This window comes from Chiroxiphia lanceolata, chromosome 4 (genome assembly GCF_009829145.1).
Source record: "Chiroxiphia lanceolata isolate bChiLan1 chromosome 4, bChiLan1.pri, whole genome shotgun sequence".
In the NCBI taxonomy this organism is placed as follows: Eukaryota; Metazoa; Chordata; class Aves; order Passeriformes; family Pipridae; genus Chiroxiphia; species Chiroxiphia lanceolata.
Window position 1 is genome coordinate 140,998 of NC_045640.1, and position 15,221 is coordinate 156,218.

General features: G+C 68.5%; 2 protein-coding genes across 3 annotated transcripts in view; one reads left to right on the top strand and one right to left on the bottom strand.

The window, feature by feature from the left end:
• Positions 1-6,976, bottom strand: part of LOC116786174 (dedicator of cytokinesis protein 2-like) — a 50,470-nt gene extending 43,494 nt beyond the window's left edge. For both annotated transcript variants that reach the window (XM_032686559.1, XM_032686558.1), the window contains exons 1-12: positions 6,720-6,976; positions 5,181-5,264; positions 5,023-5,063; positions 4,756-4,811; positions 4,558-4,654; positions 4,333-4,481; positions 3,722-3,857; positions 3,444-3,598; positions 3,046-3,127; positions 1,986-2,121; positions 250-325; positions 32-111 (exon numbers count right to left, since the gene is read on the bottom strand). In XM_032686559.1, coding sequence (XP_032542450.1) covers positions 32-111; positions 250-325; positions 1,986-2,121; positions 3,046-3,127; positions 3,444-3,598; positions 3,722-3,857; positions 4,333-4,481; positions 4,558-4,654; positions 4,756-4,811; positions 5,023-5,063; positions 5,181-5,264; positions 6,720-6,762 — 1,135 coding nt within the window. In that variant the 5' untranslated portion in view covers positions 6,763-6,976. The remainder of the gene's footprint in view (positions 1-31; positions 112-249; positions 326-1,985; positions 2,122-3,045; positions 3,128-3,443; positions 3,599-3,721; positions 3,858-4,332; positions 4,482-4,557; positions 4,655-4,755; positions 4,812-5,022; positions 5,064-5,180; positions 5,265-6,719) is intronic.
• A 1,855-nt stretch (positions 6,977-8,831) lies between these two features.
• Positions 8,832-14,682, top strand: DQX1 (DEAQ-box RNA dependent ATPase 1). Its single transcript, XM_032686953.1, is given in 15 exon segments — positions 8,832-9,603; positions 10,724-10,917; positions 11,171-11,546; positions 11,751-11,834; positions 11,836-11,988; positions 12,203-12,302; positions 12,396-12,536; positions 12,539-12,550; positions 12,721-12,912; positions 12,986-13,111; positions 13,569-13,828; positions 13,830-13,977; positions 13,980-14,028; positions 14,104-14,182; positions 14,184-14,682. Coding segments are annotated over 15 exon segments (2,637 nt in total). The 5' UTR covers positions 8,832-9,321; the 3' UTR covers positions 14,625-14,682.
• Positions 14,683-15,221: the final 539 nt, after the last annotated feature.

Below are 15,221 nucleotides of genomic sequence, written 5' to 3' on the forward strand. Positions count from 1 at the left end.
ACAGGAGACACTGGGGACACAGGTTCCTTACCTTGTCCCTTGTGGTTGATGTCCTTCCCCTCCACTGCCTTCCGGATCATGTTGTGAAGGAAATCACTGTCAGCAGCCACCCTGGAAAAGCCATATTTACGGGAAAAAACCTTTCCTCCTTGATCCTCACACCTCTTGTCCCCTTGCAGTTAGGGTCCTGTGCCAGCCAGGCCCTGGAGTGCTGCCCCCCTGCCCACTCCCCCCCTCCATGGGGCTCACAGGTGGACAGGGATGAAGTGCTGCTTGTCCTCGTCACTGTCACACGTCCCCTTGGTGATGTCGGTGATGTCCATCACTGCAGTGACACAGAGATGGCACTGAGGGGTGGCACAAGCACCCCCAGCCCCATGCCAGATCCCATTCCCATGCCAAACCCTCCCAGAGCCAGCACCCAGGAGAGCTTTGTCCTGTCTTGCAGCCATGGCATCACCTGTGCCCCCGACAGTGTCCCTGCTGTGCCCTACAGGGAGCTCCTCCTGCCCCACTGAGACTCCTCTGGCACCTGCCAAGCTGTATGGGCTCTGGGCAGGGAACAGCCCACCTGGCTCCATGAGAGACATGTGCTGATGACATGGCTGGGACCTGTCAACCCAGGTGGGACCTGCACCCCCAGCTGGGACCTGCACCCCCAGCTGGGACCTGCCATCCTGGCACAGCTCACCCATGGGAAATGCTCTGGGACTCTGAGCAACACCAGCATCACCTCCAGCACAGGGCAGAGTCAGAACCAGGGTCTCACACCAGAGTCCAGTGTCCCCTCTGTGGCCTCTGGGGATGGCATGGCCACCAACCAGTCACTGCAGGTGACCTCAGAGCTCTGGGACACGTCTTGGCCAAAACAAGTCATATCCAGAGCCTCTCCATTGCCCATGGATGAGAAGTGGGGCAGGACAGGGCACCAGGATGGTCCCTCTGCCATGTCCATAATTCCCCTGGTGATGTCCCTGACTGTGGTTCTGGCATGCCCTGAGCCAGGAGACATCAGTCATCTCCCAGCAATGATCCACAGGGATCGATGCCCAGAGCAGGATCATGGGGGGAGGTGGAGGCAGGGAGGCTCCGCAGGGCTGCTCTGGGCACACAATGGGTTGGGGTCTGTGTGCAAGGACAGTGGGAGCAGCCCGGGGTTGGGGTCTGTGTGCAGGGGCAGCAGGAGCAGCCCGGGGTTGGGGTCTGTGTGCAGGGGCAGCAGGAGCAGCCCGGGGTTGGGGTCTGTGTGCAGGGGCAGCAGGAGCAGCCCGGGGTTGGGGTCTGTGTGCAGGGGCAGCAGGAGCAGCCCGGGGTTGGGGTCTGTGTGCAGGGGCAGCAGGAGCAGCCCGGGGTTGGGGTCTGTGTGCAGGGACAGCGGGAGCAGCCCGGGGTTGGGGTCTGTGTGCAGGGGCAGCAGGAGCAGCCCGGGGTTGGGGTCTGTGTGCAGGGGCAGCAGGAGCAGCCGGGGTTGGGGTCTGTGTGCAGGGGCAGCAGGAGCAGCCCGGGGTTGGGGTCTGTGTGCAGGGACAGCGGGAGCAGCCCGGGGTTGGGGTCTGTGTGCAGGGGCAGAGGGAGCAGCCCAGGGTTGGGGTCTGTGTGCAGGGGTAGCAGGAGCAGCCCGGGGTTGGGGTCTGTGTGCAGGGACAACAGGAGCAGCCCGGGGTTGGGGTCTGTGTGCAGGGGCAGTGGGAGCAGCCCCGGGTTGGGGGGATCTGTGTGCAGGGACAGTGGGAGCAGCCCAGGGTTGGGGTCTGTGTGCAGGGACAGTGGGAGCAGCCCAGGGTTGGGGTCTGTGTGCAGGGACAGTGGGAGCAGCCCCGGGTTGGGGTCTGTGTGCAGGGACAGTGGGAGTAGCTCAGGGTTGGGGTCTGTGTGCAGGGGCAGCGGGAGCAGCCCGGGTGCATCGCGGAGCCTGGTGGCCAAGGGGGGTGGCCGGGGTGGTGTCACAGGTGGCCCTGGGGGTCTCCATGGGCCATCCCCCCTACCTGAGATGCCAAAGGGCCGGCGCAGGCCCGTGCTGAGCTTGCGGCTGTGGGTGTCCCGCAGGTCCATCCGTCCCACCCGGATGATCTGGCACACCAGGAACAGCCGCTCCCGCTTCAGGTCCGTGCTGCCCAGGTCCTGGGGGACAGGGGCTGTGTGAGCCTGGCAGCACCGCTGGGGACGTGCCGGTACCAGCGCCAGCTGATCGTGGGGTGCCCAGGGCTGCGCAGGGTGAACCAGTGGGCACAGAACCACTGCAGTGGTTCTCCCAGTGCCCCAGGATGTCCCCCTGCACTGTGCCCCATGGAGCGGCTTGGCTGGCAGGCACTTGGCCCTACTGTCCCGGGGGCTTTTGTACACCCCAGGAGCCCCAAAGCCCTGATGCCAGGGCTGGTGGAGAATGATGGCCCCACAGGGCACCCTGGGCCAGGCAGCCTAGTGGGAGGGGGGCAACCTGGCACGGTGTGGGGATGGTGGGGTGGCCTTGCACCCCAGCTCCGGGCACCCGGGGAGGGTCGGGTCCTGAGGGTGCTGCCGCTGTGGTAGAACTTTCTGGTGGTGCTGAGGAAAGGGACAGGGACATGCCAGAGAGCACGGGGACAAACGGGGACACCAGCAGCGAGCAGAGCAGGAGTTGGAGGTGGACGAGCGCCGGGGGATGGGAGCAGAGCCGAAATGCTGATGCTGCTCATTAGCACCGATTTTCCCGGCTCCTTTGCATATCGATGGCTCCGCTCCGTCCCGGGGGGTCAGCGCAGCACTGCAGCCGAAGCGCTGAGTCAGCGGGTGCCGCACGGCGAGGGACGGGAAGGGGGCACCCCGGGAACTCCAGCACCCGCACCGGGAGGGGACCCTGAGGGGACCTGAGTCCCGGTGCCAGGCCTGGGGTCTGTGCAGGGGCTGGGGCTGTTCGAGCAGGGGGAGTGGTGGGGGTTCAGCCACTCATGGGACACGGGAGGACCGTGCCTGCTGCTGGGGGCCCTGAAACGCTGCGGGTGGAGGCAGCTCTGCAGGAGGGGGAGGTGGGGAGCAGCAGTGCAGCTCCTGGGGGTCTGCACTCACCGTGAACACGACCTTGAGGTTGTTGAGCAGCTCAATGTCCTGGGGGACCCCAGTGCTGGCCCAGTGGATCACGTAGTTCTCGCTGTGGGCAGGTGAGGGGGGAGGAGCTGGCAGTGAGGTGGGCACCAGGACAGCAGAGCCCCTGCCAGCTCCCACCACACACCCCTCATCCCACCAATGTCCCCAGTCACGGCACAGGGACTGGCCCAGCCTGGCTGTCCCCAGCAGTGGGGGGCTGCTGCCCACCAGTCACCTCACCACTGCCTCACGTAGAGCCAGGCTGCTCCAGTGGGCACCAGCGGGCAACGTGGCACAAAGCGGGGGACATAACAGGAAGTAGTGGGACTGGCACCTGGCACAGAGGGGGCAGGGGTCTGTCCTGCATCCCGGGACCCCACCTGATGATGCGCTGCTCGCTGGGGTCATACAGTGCCATGAAGAGCTGCGCCTCCTCCCCAATGTGGCAGACGAAGTTGCGGACGCACAGGTAGAGGCTGTGGGAGGGCGAAGCTGCCCCATGGGTGCTGTGGCCTGGTACTCTTGGCTGCGGGCTCTGGGGAGCACGAGGCAGCTCAGCCCCATGGCTCGGACCCATGGCTGAGCAGCTGGCACAGCCCCTGGCGCGGGGGACATCAGGGTCTGAGCACAGCAGGTGTGGGGCCAGTGCTGGCCTCACCATCTCCTCCTGGATGCGCTGGGTGAGGGTCTGCGCCGCTCTCCTGTGAGCCTGGAAGAGGCTGATGACGCTGGTCCTGTCGGGGTCCAGGATGTTCTCATCCTCGTCCCGCACCACCAGGTCCAGTGCAAGGATCCTGCCGAGGCCAGGATGGGGTGAGGCAGGACCCTGGGGGGACACAGGTCCATGTGTCCCACCAGGACCCACCTGCCCTCACACGGGGTCTGAGGGGGCAGGACAGACCCAACTGAGCAAGGGGACAGGAGCCAGGCAGCGGCAGGGACACTCCTGCCCCAGCCACGGTTCATCAGCCATAGCCCTTGGGCAGGTGGCTTGTGCACCTGCAGGCACACTCACTGCCCCCAGCCACCATGGGACAGCCAGCAAGGATGATGGGGACACAGGGACAGCCAGCTGGGATTATGGGGACACAGGGACAGCCAGTCAGCAGGACAGCAGGGACACAGGGTGCTGCAGGGACACACAGCCAGGATGATGGGGACAGAGGAACAACCAGCCAGGCTGTCAGGGACACCGAGGGAGCACCTGGGCACTGTGACAGCCTGTGCCCAGGGCAGATTCGGGGTCCCTGTGCCCTGTCCCATGCTCACTTGTTGCCATAGTCTATCCTGCCGGTCACCTCCTTCCTGAGCCGCAGAAGCTGGTCCTTGGGCAGTGTCCCTGAGAGCAGCTGTGAGCGCTGCTCCATCAGCTCCTGCATCATCCGTTTCACCTGCCCATACCGCTCCATCTGCCCGGCCTGCGGCAGGACTGCAGGGTCACCACACACCCCACTGCCCCACGGCCCGCCCGGTCCCCCGGCCCCCAGCCCGCACCACATAGAGCTGCTTCCAGATGGTGGCCCACTCCCGCAGCGTGGTGGTGATCTCCTGCACCATCGGCATCTCGGCGGGCACCACGCTCTCCTCCACCCTAAGGAAGGTACAGGGATCCCTGGAGCCCCCTGGCACTGTGGGGACCCCATGCCAGGCAGGGGGTGGAGCCCACCACCCCTGCCCGTGCCCCATACCTACCCCCGGTGCTCCACCACGGCGCCCTTCAGCCGGATCAGTGATGCCGGGAAGATGCCCTGGGGAAGCCAGAGCTGTTGGCACCCTCGGGCTGGGAGACATCCCTCTGGGAAGGCACGGCCGGGGGCTCCAGCCAGCTGTGCCCACTGCGGTCTCTCAACCCCCCAGCACAGACAGGGCGAGATGCCAGTCATGCCCTCCTACTCCCCAGACCCCCAGTAGGGACAGGGCGAGCCACAGCCATGCTCCCCCTGCCCCCCGCTCACCTACCTGGGCAGCCCTGTTGCGGAGCGAGTACCCGCGGTACCAACCTGCGAGGGGAGGGAGGGGGACCCTGTCGGCCGGGCTGGGAGTCCCGGCTCCCACCAGGGGGACAAGGGAGGCTGCAGAAACCCCCACGCTGGGGTACCTCCGGGGGTCCCCCTTACCCTCGGAGGCCTGCAGGATGTGCACTGTCTCCCCGATCTGCAGCGGGAGGTGATGCTCCTTGGTGCTCGGGAAGTTCCACACGGCTGCAGGGAGAGGGGCCGGGGGCTGGGAGTTGGGGTCCCTCCCTGGCACCAGCACAGCCCTTCAAGCCTTGTGCACCCGCACCCCCCAGCCAGCCCCCCACGGTGGGCAGAGCACCCCAACAGGCACTGCTCAGCCACAACAGATGGGGCAGAACACCAGCCCCACAAACAGCCTGAGACCCCCGAGCACCCCAGCCCCGCACCCCAGGAGAACTGTGGCACAGCCCACACAGGGCCAGGCACAACATGAACCTCCAGCCCCCTCCTCCAGCACTCAGGGGTCCCCCATGGGACCCCCCTGCCTGCCACCCACACCTTGTGTGCCGATGGTCCTGCTCCTGGCACGAGCAGTGCGGGGAGGCAAGTGCCAGCTGAGCCCCTGCCCAGGGCTGGTGGCCCAGGGACAGGTCAGTGTGGGCACAGCAGAGCTGGTGGCCAGGGAGGGAGGTGGTGGGGACAGGAGCGCACTGGTGGCCAACCGCTTCCTGCCCCAGACGGGCTGCGGTTGTCCCTGTCGTTATTTCTGGCCCCGGGGACAGGGACAGCTCTGGTGCAGGCAGCCCTGGCTTGGCTCTCAGACTGAAGGAGAGTCCCTTGCACGCAACCCCTCCCTCCACCTTGCCCTCCCCACGAGGACCCTGACCCAGCTGGGACCAGCAGCAGCTCAGCCCTTGCTCAGGTGCTGCCCAGGGCCCTGCAGGGCTCAACCCTCACTCCGGTGCCGCTGGCACTGCAAGGGGAGGGTGCAGGAAACAGCCCCCAACAAAAACGGGAAGAGGTACAGAGCTGCCAGGGCAGCACAAGCTGAGGCTGCTGCAGGGAACGGGGGTGCCCAGGGCTGGTGCAGGGCACAGGGAGCCCAAGCTGGAGGTGCTGCAGGGAACAGGGAAGCCCGAGGCTTTGCCATCACAGACACTGAAGTGGGAACAAAGCCCCACTTTATTTATTGGGCAAATTATTGGGGTGTGTCAGGGCTCCTCCGGAGCCTCAGGAGCTGGACTGAGCCTAGACCCACAGCCTGGCAGGGAGGGCTAGACCCTGTGCCAAGCCCCCACCCTAGTGCTGTGCCCCAGTGCTTCCTATCCCCACCAGCACCAGCCTTGCAGTCTCCGGGCACGTGGGTCCTGCTGACACACCTGCCCTGCTCAGCCCCATCCCCTGGGCCACCCATCACCAGCCCTGCAGCCCCTGCCCACCCCCCGCTCATTCCTGCAGCCCACCCAGTGCCAGCACCCCTGGGACCCGGCCCCCTCCCCACATCACCTCACACTGGCACCGGGCCAGCACCGCCGGTGCCACTGCCCAGCCACCATCACCTGCCACCACCGCAGGGCCACCACAGCCAGGGGGGGCATTGTCAGTGTCACCCCACCCTGAGCACCCTGCTCAGCCTGCCCTGCACCCCTCTGATGAGCGGGAAACCCCACAGGGCCAGTGCCTGCAGCCCCCACTCACCCACGCCATACTTCTCCTCCTTGGTGGGCAGCCAAGGTGCCATGGCCACCGTGCTGGGGGACCGGGGCTGTGCTGGGGGACCGGGGCTGTGCCGGGGGACGGGCGTGCTGCAGGGCCACTGCTGGTTCCTCCTCTGTGCTCCCTGCGTCACGTGTACCCCCAGCTTGTGAAAGCTCCGCTTCCTCACTGCTCAGCCGGGTGTGGGGGGTCCCACCCCATCGTCCCGTGCTCCATGTGCCACCCCCCCAGGGGCTTGGGCTGGGGGGTCACTGGGGCTGCTGGCGTGGGTGATGCGGTAGCACTGTGACCCCCTCGGCTGAGCACCATCACTGGAGCCCCCAGCCAGCGGGACACGGGGCTGGAGTGGGGGGCTCGGAGCGAGCTCAGCTCTGGCCGCACCATGGCCTGAGGAGCCACACGCCTCTGCCAGCCGTGATACTCCAAACCGGCACTGCCAGGACAAAGCCTCTGCCACCGTGGCTGAGTTTGGCTTGTCCCCATCCCCATCCGTCGGTGCCCCAGGTCCAGCGGTGCCAGTGCCGGTGCGGTGCATGGCACAGCCCTGGCTCCAGCCCTGCCCAGCCCTCCACCGCCGCGGCTCCAGGACGGCGTGCGGAGCAACGGCTCAGCAGCCACTTCCTCCCTCCCGCGGCCGCACCCGGCTGTTTGGCACCGGTGGCTCCGCGGGGATGGGGGCTCGGCCAGGCCCTACCCCCAGCACGGCAGCACTGCCCTGGGACCCCCTGCCCCCCCCCCAAATCCTGCCGCCACTGCAGTGCTGCTCCCACAGATGGAATCACGTCTCCATCGCCCCGGTGGAACCAGCATCAGGCTCCTTCCCTGTGCCCCCCACTCCCTTTGCAGGTCCCCAATTCCCCCATCAGCCTGAGCCTGCTCTGGGGTCCCCGTGGCTGCAGTTTCCCCCACCCCACGGGTCACCCCCAGCCCCAGGACAGACCCCCCGGCCCAAAGCCGGCTCTCGGTCGCCTGCACTGACCATCAGCCCAAGGAAGAGCTGGGGGCACGAGTGGATTTGGGAGCCACTGCAGCCGGGTGTGAAAGGATCTGGTGCTCCGGTGTCGCTGCCCGGGCCGAGGTGCGAGGGCGGGACCCGCGGGAGCAGCCACCATCCCTCATGGGAAAGCTGGGCATGTGCAGCCAGACCCCCACCATCGCCCCGACCTGCCGGCGCCGGGGACAAACGGACAGAACCACGGCACTGGCACGGGCACGGCACGGTACAGACACCGGCACCGACACGGGCACGCTGAGGTGCCGGGGCTCTCGGAGTGCGGGAAACGCAGGCGGCTCTGGACTTTCAGTTCCCGCAGTGCCGAGGCCAGCAGGGACCGCTCGGCCCTGCCCGGCTGTGCCCGGTGCCCGGCTGTGCCCGGTGCCCGGCTGTGCCCCGCGGGAGCTCAGGCCGGCCCGGGCCGCCCGGAGCCGTTCGCCGGCCGGGGAGCTCCACCTGCCGGTCCCGCCGGGAGCCGCCGCGGCTGGGGCGCCGGTACAGGACGCCCCGCTCCGACACCAGGATGAGCGGCACCGTTACGGGATGCTCCGGTACAGGCCGGCCGGCTCCGGTACACCGGACGGCAGTACAGGATGCCCCAACGGGGGATATCCCGGTACAGCGCACCCGGCAGCGGTGCTGGATGCCCCGATAGGGGATGCCCCGCACCAGCACCGGGATGTCCGTTACTGGGACGTTCGGTCCCGGTAGGAGCAGCGGACGGGCTGTGCCTGCAGCGGCGCTCGTCTCGGGACCGCGCATGGGGGCTTGCGGCGGAGGGCCTCGGGCAGGGCGGGACAGCATGAACCTCCATGTCCTGTCCTCCGGCCGGAGCCGGGAGCGCTGCCGGAGCGCCGGGAGCTCGGTGTCCCGGGGTGTCCCGGGGAGTCCCGGGGGATCGGGAGCTCGGGGGGTCCTGGCGGGTCCCGCCCGCTCCGGTCCCGCCGCCACATCCGGGCTCCGCCCGGCGCGGGCGCCGATTGGGTGACGGGGCGGTCACGTGGCCGTGTCCCCGGGCGGGGGCGGTGGCGCGCGCAGGTGAGCGGGGCCGGAACCGGAACCGGGAGCTCGGCCCGGGGGGCGCGGGGGACCTGCCCCCGGCCCGCCCGCTCCGCTCCGGTGCCGGTGCTCAGGTGCCCGCTCTGACCCGACCCGGTGCCGGTGCTCAGGTGCCCGGTCCGGTCCGCTCCGTACAGGTGCTCCGCCGGCCCGGTCCGCCCGTGGCATTCGGGACCGGCATCCCTAAGGTGTCCGCCCCGTCCCGCACCCCCTGTGCCCCGTCCTAATCCCCACGCATAGCCCGGTCCTGTCCCCGCACCCCGTTCGGTCCTGCCGGGCTCTCCCGCTGACCCGTCCCGGTGCCCCCGTTCCCTGCCCGCTCCCCGCGCCCCGCGTCCCGCCCGTGTCACCCCCCGCCACCGTCGGTGCCCCTCTGCCTGCGCCCCCGTGCCCGGTGCCCGCGGCTTCCCCTCCCCGCGGGACGGGACGTGGCACTGGGCTGTCCCGACTCCTTCCCGGGACACAGGTGAGGGTGGGTCAGCGCCGGTGCCGCTCCGCCCCCGCCGCCCCCGCAGCTCCGGTGTCCCCGCCATGGCCGGCTGCGGGGCCCCGGGACCCCTGCCCGGGCCGAGCGGCCCCGGCTCCGCGCTGGGAGAGGAGGAGGAGGATGAAGAGCCGTCCCTGGGCTGCGACGGGGATCTGGAGGTGAATCCCTACGACGGGCTCCCCTTCTCCTCCCGCTACTATGAGCTGCTGAGGCAGCGCCGGGAGCTGCCGGTCTGGACCACCAAGTACAGCTTCATGGAGCACCTGGAGGGGAACAGCGGCATCGTCCTGGTGTCCGGCCCGCCCGGCACCGGCAAGAGCACCCAGGTGAGGGGGAGGGCTGTCCCGGGGCACAGGGGTGTCCGGCCTCGCCGGGCGCTGCGGTGGGTCCTGCCGGAGCCCACGAAGGACCTGAGCCGTTGGGACACACGGAGGGGGTGTCGGACCCCTGAGGCCGCTGTGCTGAGCCGGCGGGCCGGGTGGGGACTGGGAATGTGCCGGGCTGGCGCTGGGCCCCGGGCAAAGCCTTGGCACGAGCTGAGAAGCGCTGCCACGAGAGCAACTGGCCCCGAGGATGGCACGGGGAGGGGGGAACAGCCCCTCCCCAGAGCTGAGCCCAGCGCAGGGCCAGTGGTGGGGCTGAGGTGCCGTTTACCCTCCTGCCCACCCCAGGGAGCTGGTCCCACCCGGCAGCCACTGGCAGCACCCAGGGACAGCACCGGGACTTTGACCAGGGAGGGATCGCTGGAGCTGCCGTGAGGCTGCACTGGACTGGGTCAGCACTATTGGCCCTGGGCTGTTGGGGTGTGGGCCCTGGGCTCAGGCCACTTGCCCAGATCACCTCCCTGGGTGTGACCTGCTGAGTTCCTGGGCTCAGCCAGCCCTGCTGGATTTGTGGAATAAATCCTTTGTGTGGGCCCCAGACATGATGTTTTTGGGTGCAGCACCCTGCCTGCAGTCCCTGCAGGGCCCTGGGACACTGGGCGCACACGGGCACTGCTCGTGGGGGGCACACGGGACAGGGTGAAGCAAGACTCTGGTCTCCAGTGCCCAAGGGACATACGTGTGGCCCTGGCATTGTCCCACACTGCCCAGCTGGGCGCTTGGCCAGCAACTACTCTCTGGTACTCCCTTCCCTGTCACTCTCTGAGGGTTTTCCTGGGCTGTTGTCCCATATCCCTAGTGTGAGAGCAGGGCTGCAGTGTCCCATACCAGGGCAGGAAGGTGTGGGTGTGGGGTGGTGGGGCTCCTGTCACAGGTTGTTGATCTGAGAGGTGACAGGAGTAGGGAGGGAAGGTCCTGCCTGGGCTGTGAATGCCTCTGGATAGCCTCTGGCCCCAAAGGTCCTGCAGCTGGATCCCTGGAGAGAATCCCTGTGCCCTTTGGAGGGGCACAGCAGGGAGGGGCTGGTCCTGAGACAGTGCTGACCCCCACCCTGTTCCCACAGATCCCGCAGTGGTGCGCCGAGTACGCTCTGTCCCTGCAGTTTGCCCATGGGCTGGTGGCCTGCACCCAGCCCCACAGCCTGGCTGCCCTCAGCCTCTCCCTGCGCGTAGCCGACGAGATGGACCTGAACCTGGGCCACGAGGTGGGCTACTGTGTGCCCCACGAGGACTGCTGCACTGCCGAGACCATCCTCAGGTACGGGAGGGATGGGGCCCAGCGGGCCTGTGCTGGGAGTGCAGCGCTCTAATCCCACTGAGCTCCCCGTAATCCCTTAATCCAACCGGGCCTCGCCGGGGAGTGGTGCTGGGGGGGGCTGCCTGCTGCCTGCCTACTGCCTGCTGCCTGCCTACTGCCTGCTGCCTGCCTGCTGCCGTGGGCGCTGCCGTGGGGGGGGGCTGAGGCACTCCCCCCCGCTGGGGTCCACGCTGACAGGGTGGGGCTGTGGCAGGTTCTGCTCGGACGAGATGCTGCTGCGGGAGATGACGTCGGACCCGCTGCTGCGGCAGTACGGGGTGGTGGTGCTGGACGAGGCGCAGGAGCGCACGGTGCCCACGGACGCGCTGCTGGGGCTGCTCAAGGACGTGCTGCGCCAGCGCCCGGCGCTGCGGCTCGTGGTGGTCACTGCCCCCGCCCTGGAGCCGCGGCTGCGCGCCTTCTGCGGGGACCCCCCGGTGGTGCGGGTCCCGGGGCACAGCCCCCCGCCACAGCTGCTCTACCGGGAGCCGCCGGCCCACGGGCGCGTGGCCGCTGCCTGCCAGGCCGTGCTGGACATCCACGGGCGCCAGGAGCCCGGCCACGTCCTGATCTTCCTGGCCAGCGAGCAGGTGAGCTGTGGGGGGAGGAGGGCAGGAGAGGCTTGGGGGATCCCTCTCAGTGGGGAGCCCTGAGGATGCTAAGGGATGCTGGAGACCAAACTGGTGGAGCTGGGGCTCCTCTGCAAAGGGACTGTGGGTGCTGGTGGGCAGTGGAAACACGTGCGGGGCACGGAGCAGCACCCTGACCTCAGGGTGGGGTGTGCCCTTCCCCAGGAGATCTCCGAGTGCTGTGCTGCCATCCAGACGGAGGCCGTGGCGCTGAGCCCGGCGCTGGGCCCACTGCTGGTGCTACCGCTGCAACCCCGGGGTGGGCCGGGCCGCACAGCGACTGTACGAGGTGCCCGAGGAGAGCCGGGAGCGGCGCGTCATCGTCACCCACTGGCTCGGGGACTCGTCCTTCTCGCTGGGCACCGTGCGCTTCGTCATCGACTCGGGGCTGGAGCTGCGCAGCGTGAGTGGGATGGGGGACATGAGGGGGAGTCCCAGCGAGAAGGTTGACTCTGCTCCAGGCACGGGGGGGGTGGGCTGCAGGGTCCGCTCAGCCGTCGTGATGCTTCGGACTGGGATGAGGGAGGTGGCAGCAGTGGCCCTGCAGTGGCAGGCAGGGGGGCCTTGGGGGACGGTGGGGGCTCCCCTGCGGTGTCCCCCTCACAGCCTCACCGCAGGTGTACAACCCTCGCATCCGCGCCGAGTCCCAGGTGCTGCGGCCCATCAGCCGGAGCCAGGCAGAGTCGCGCATGCAGCGGGCAGCTGGCAGCCCCCCAGGTGAGACCCCTGCCCCGGTGTGCCCCTGGGGCTGCTGTCCCACCCCCTCGACCCCTCACAGCCATGTCCCACCTCACGGCCCCTCTCCTGCAGGCACCTGCCTGCGCCTGTACTCGGAGGCCTTCGAGCAGCACCTGCCCCCCAGCCCCGCGCCCCACGTCAGCGAGACCAGCCTGAGCCGCCTCGTGCTGCTGCTGAAGCGCCTGGACATCGCTGACATGGGCCAGTGTGACTTCTCGACCGCCCAGGTAGAGCCTGTGGGGTGAGGTAGGGACCAGGCATGTTGTGGGAGGCTGTGCCAGAGAGCTACAGGCTGGCCATGGCCGTGACTGTGGCCTGGATTGTCTCTGGAGAGGGGCTGGGGGGCCTGGCAGCTGTAGGAGGAGGGTGGGCAGAGCTGCCTGACATCCTACCCCAGCCCCCGAGTCGCTGATGCAAGCACTGGAGGACCTGGACTACCTGGCGGCTCTGGACGACGATGGGAACCTGTCGGAGGTGGGGATCATCATGTCGGAGTTTCCACTGGACCCACAGCTGGCCAAGGCCCTCATCGCCTCCTGCGAGTTCGACTGCGTGGAGGAGATGGTCAGCCTGGCTGCCATGCTCACAGGTACCGTGCGGGGGGCAGCCAGCACTGCAGGGGGGTGCTGGGGCCACGCCGTGACCCCCCTGCCCGCCCCCAGCATCCCCCTGCTTCGTGCCCCCATCCACACACCTGGAGGAGGCCGTGGCTCTGCGCCGGCGGGCACTGCTGCACCCCAACGGGGACCACTTCACCCTCATCAACATCTTCAATGCCTTCCAGCAGCGTGAGCATGGGCAGGGCTGCGGGCGGGGGGCTGCACCCCTGTGGTGTCCCACAGACCCCTCAGTGTCCCCTGCACCCCTACGGCTGTCCCACAGCTGCCCTGCGTGGCCCCTGTACCCCGGCAGGCACCCTACAGCCCCCTCACCTGTCCCCAGCCTGGCCACACGAGGGTCTGGGAGGGGGACAGCCTGGTCCCTGTCCCTGGTGCAGGGAGGGAATGCAGCTGGCGGGAGCTGTGCCAGCTTCTGTAACCCCTGAGCCCCCAGCCCTCTGAGGTCTCTGCTCCCCCCCTCCCCATCCCTGTGTCACTGGCACCACTGTCCTGTCCCCATGTCGCTGACTTTGCCATCTAATTCTTGTCGCTGTATCACTGACCCTGCTGTCCCATCCCTCTTCCCATGCTGCCGACCCCACTGTCCCATCCCTGTCCCCACCCCACTGACTCTGCTGTCCTGCAGACGCCGGGGACGAGAGCTGGTGCCGGAAGCACGGGGTGGGCGCGGAGGGGCTGCGCCTGGCGGGCACCGTGCGCGCCGAGCTGCTGGAGGTGATGCGGCGCATCGAGCTGCCCGTCTCACCGCCCGCCTTCGGCTCTGACGCCAACGCCCTCAACATCCAGCGGGCCCTCATCTCCGGGTACTTCCTAAGGTGGGTCCAGGACTGTGGGGGGCTGCGGTGGGCCGTGGGGGGTGTGCCAGCCACCCCGCTCCCTCCTGCTCTGCTCCCAGGTCGCCCGTGACATCGATGGCTCTGGCAACTACGTGATGCTGACACACAAACACGTGGCACACCTGGCCCCCGCCTGCGGGTACCTGCTGCGGCCACCCCCCCGCCGCCTGCCCCCCTGGGTGCTCTACCACGAGTTCACATCTCCCAGGACAACTGCCTGCGCGTGGTCTCGGAGATCCAGCCCCAAATGTGAGGGCTTGGGGACGGGGAGGGACAGGGCCCTCTGGGGGGTCCCCGCTGCTGCCTGACCCCCTGTCCCCATAGGTTGGTGGAGCTGGCCCCCCAGTACTACCTGAGCAACCTGCCACCCAGCGAGGGCCGGGACCTGCTGATGGAGCTGCGGGGAGAAGGTGGTGGCGACAGAGGATGCGCCAGCGGGGCCGGAGCCGCTGGAGGAGGCGGCCGGACGGGAGGCTGTGAGGGGGACGTCTGTGTCCTGCAGTGAGCCGGAGCACCAGAGCCCCAGCAGGGGCTGTCTGGGCTTGGCTGTGACACTGGAGATGGGGGAGCCCTGGAGGGTCCCTGGGGGGGCCGTGCGGCTGCAGGGGCTGTCCCTGGCCCCAGGGAGGTGTGGGCACGACCGGGCACGGCCCCAGCGCTGCACCGCGGGCAGTCGTGGGCCAGCGGCCGTGGGGCCACCCGTGGCACCTCAGAGCACGGACTGGGGAGTGCTGGCCCCGGCCAGGGAGTTGTGTGGGCCCTCCCCACCGGGCTCCTTCCCCCTGTCTTTTCCCAGGGTTCTGCTGGGGTGGAGGCACCGCTTGTCCTGCTGCCCCCACGCCTAGGGCCGAGGGCCCACACACGGGTCCCTCCTGTATAAAGTTTTGTGACCTTTGCTCCTGGTCTCGTGTCCGTGACTGCAGCCGAGGGGTCCAGCTGGAGTGGGGTCTGTCCTGCTGTGGGATATCACCGAGGGGTCTGACTGGGACAGGCTCTGTCTCTGCTGCTCTCTCTGGGGAGTTTCTGTCTGTGAGGCCTCGCTCCCCTCCCACCTCTGTTTTGAGTGTCATGCTGGGTCCCCAGCCACGCTGAGGTCTGAGGGCAGCCCTGGCCTTTTCACCGGGGCTTCCCTTCCCTAGTTGTGGTTCTTCTGCAGAAGCCAAGGGGAAGCTGTGGCCAGCGAGGGGGGGTGAGCAACCCCCTAAACGTGCTGCCAGTGCCTCCTCCCCCAGCATGGGACAGGGCATGGGTGCACCCCCAGGCGAGGTGCCCGCCCTCCTCCCTCCCCTCTTGTGGTCCCCCCTTCCAGCCTCAGGATCCCCTACAGCCCTGGCACTACAACCAAGGGTTGAGCCTCTGCCTGGAGGGTCAGGGGTCCTGGCTCCCCCTTCCCTCCCCTCAGCCCATGCACAGGGGCTTGACTCTGCTCAGGAAGGGGCCTG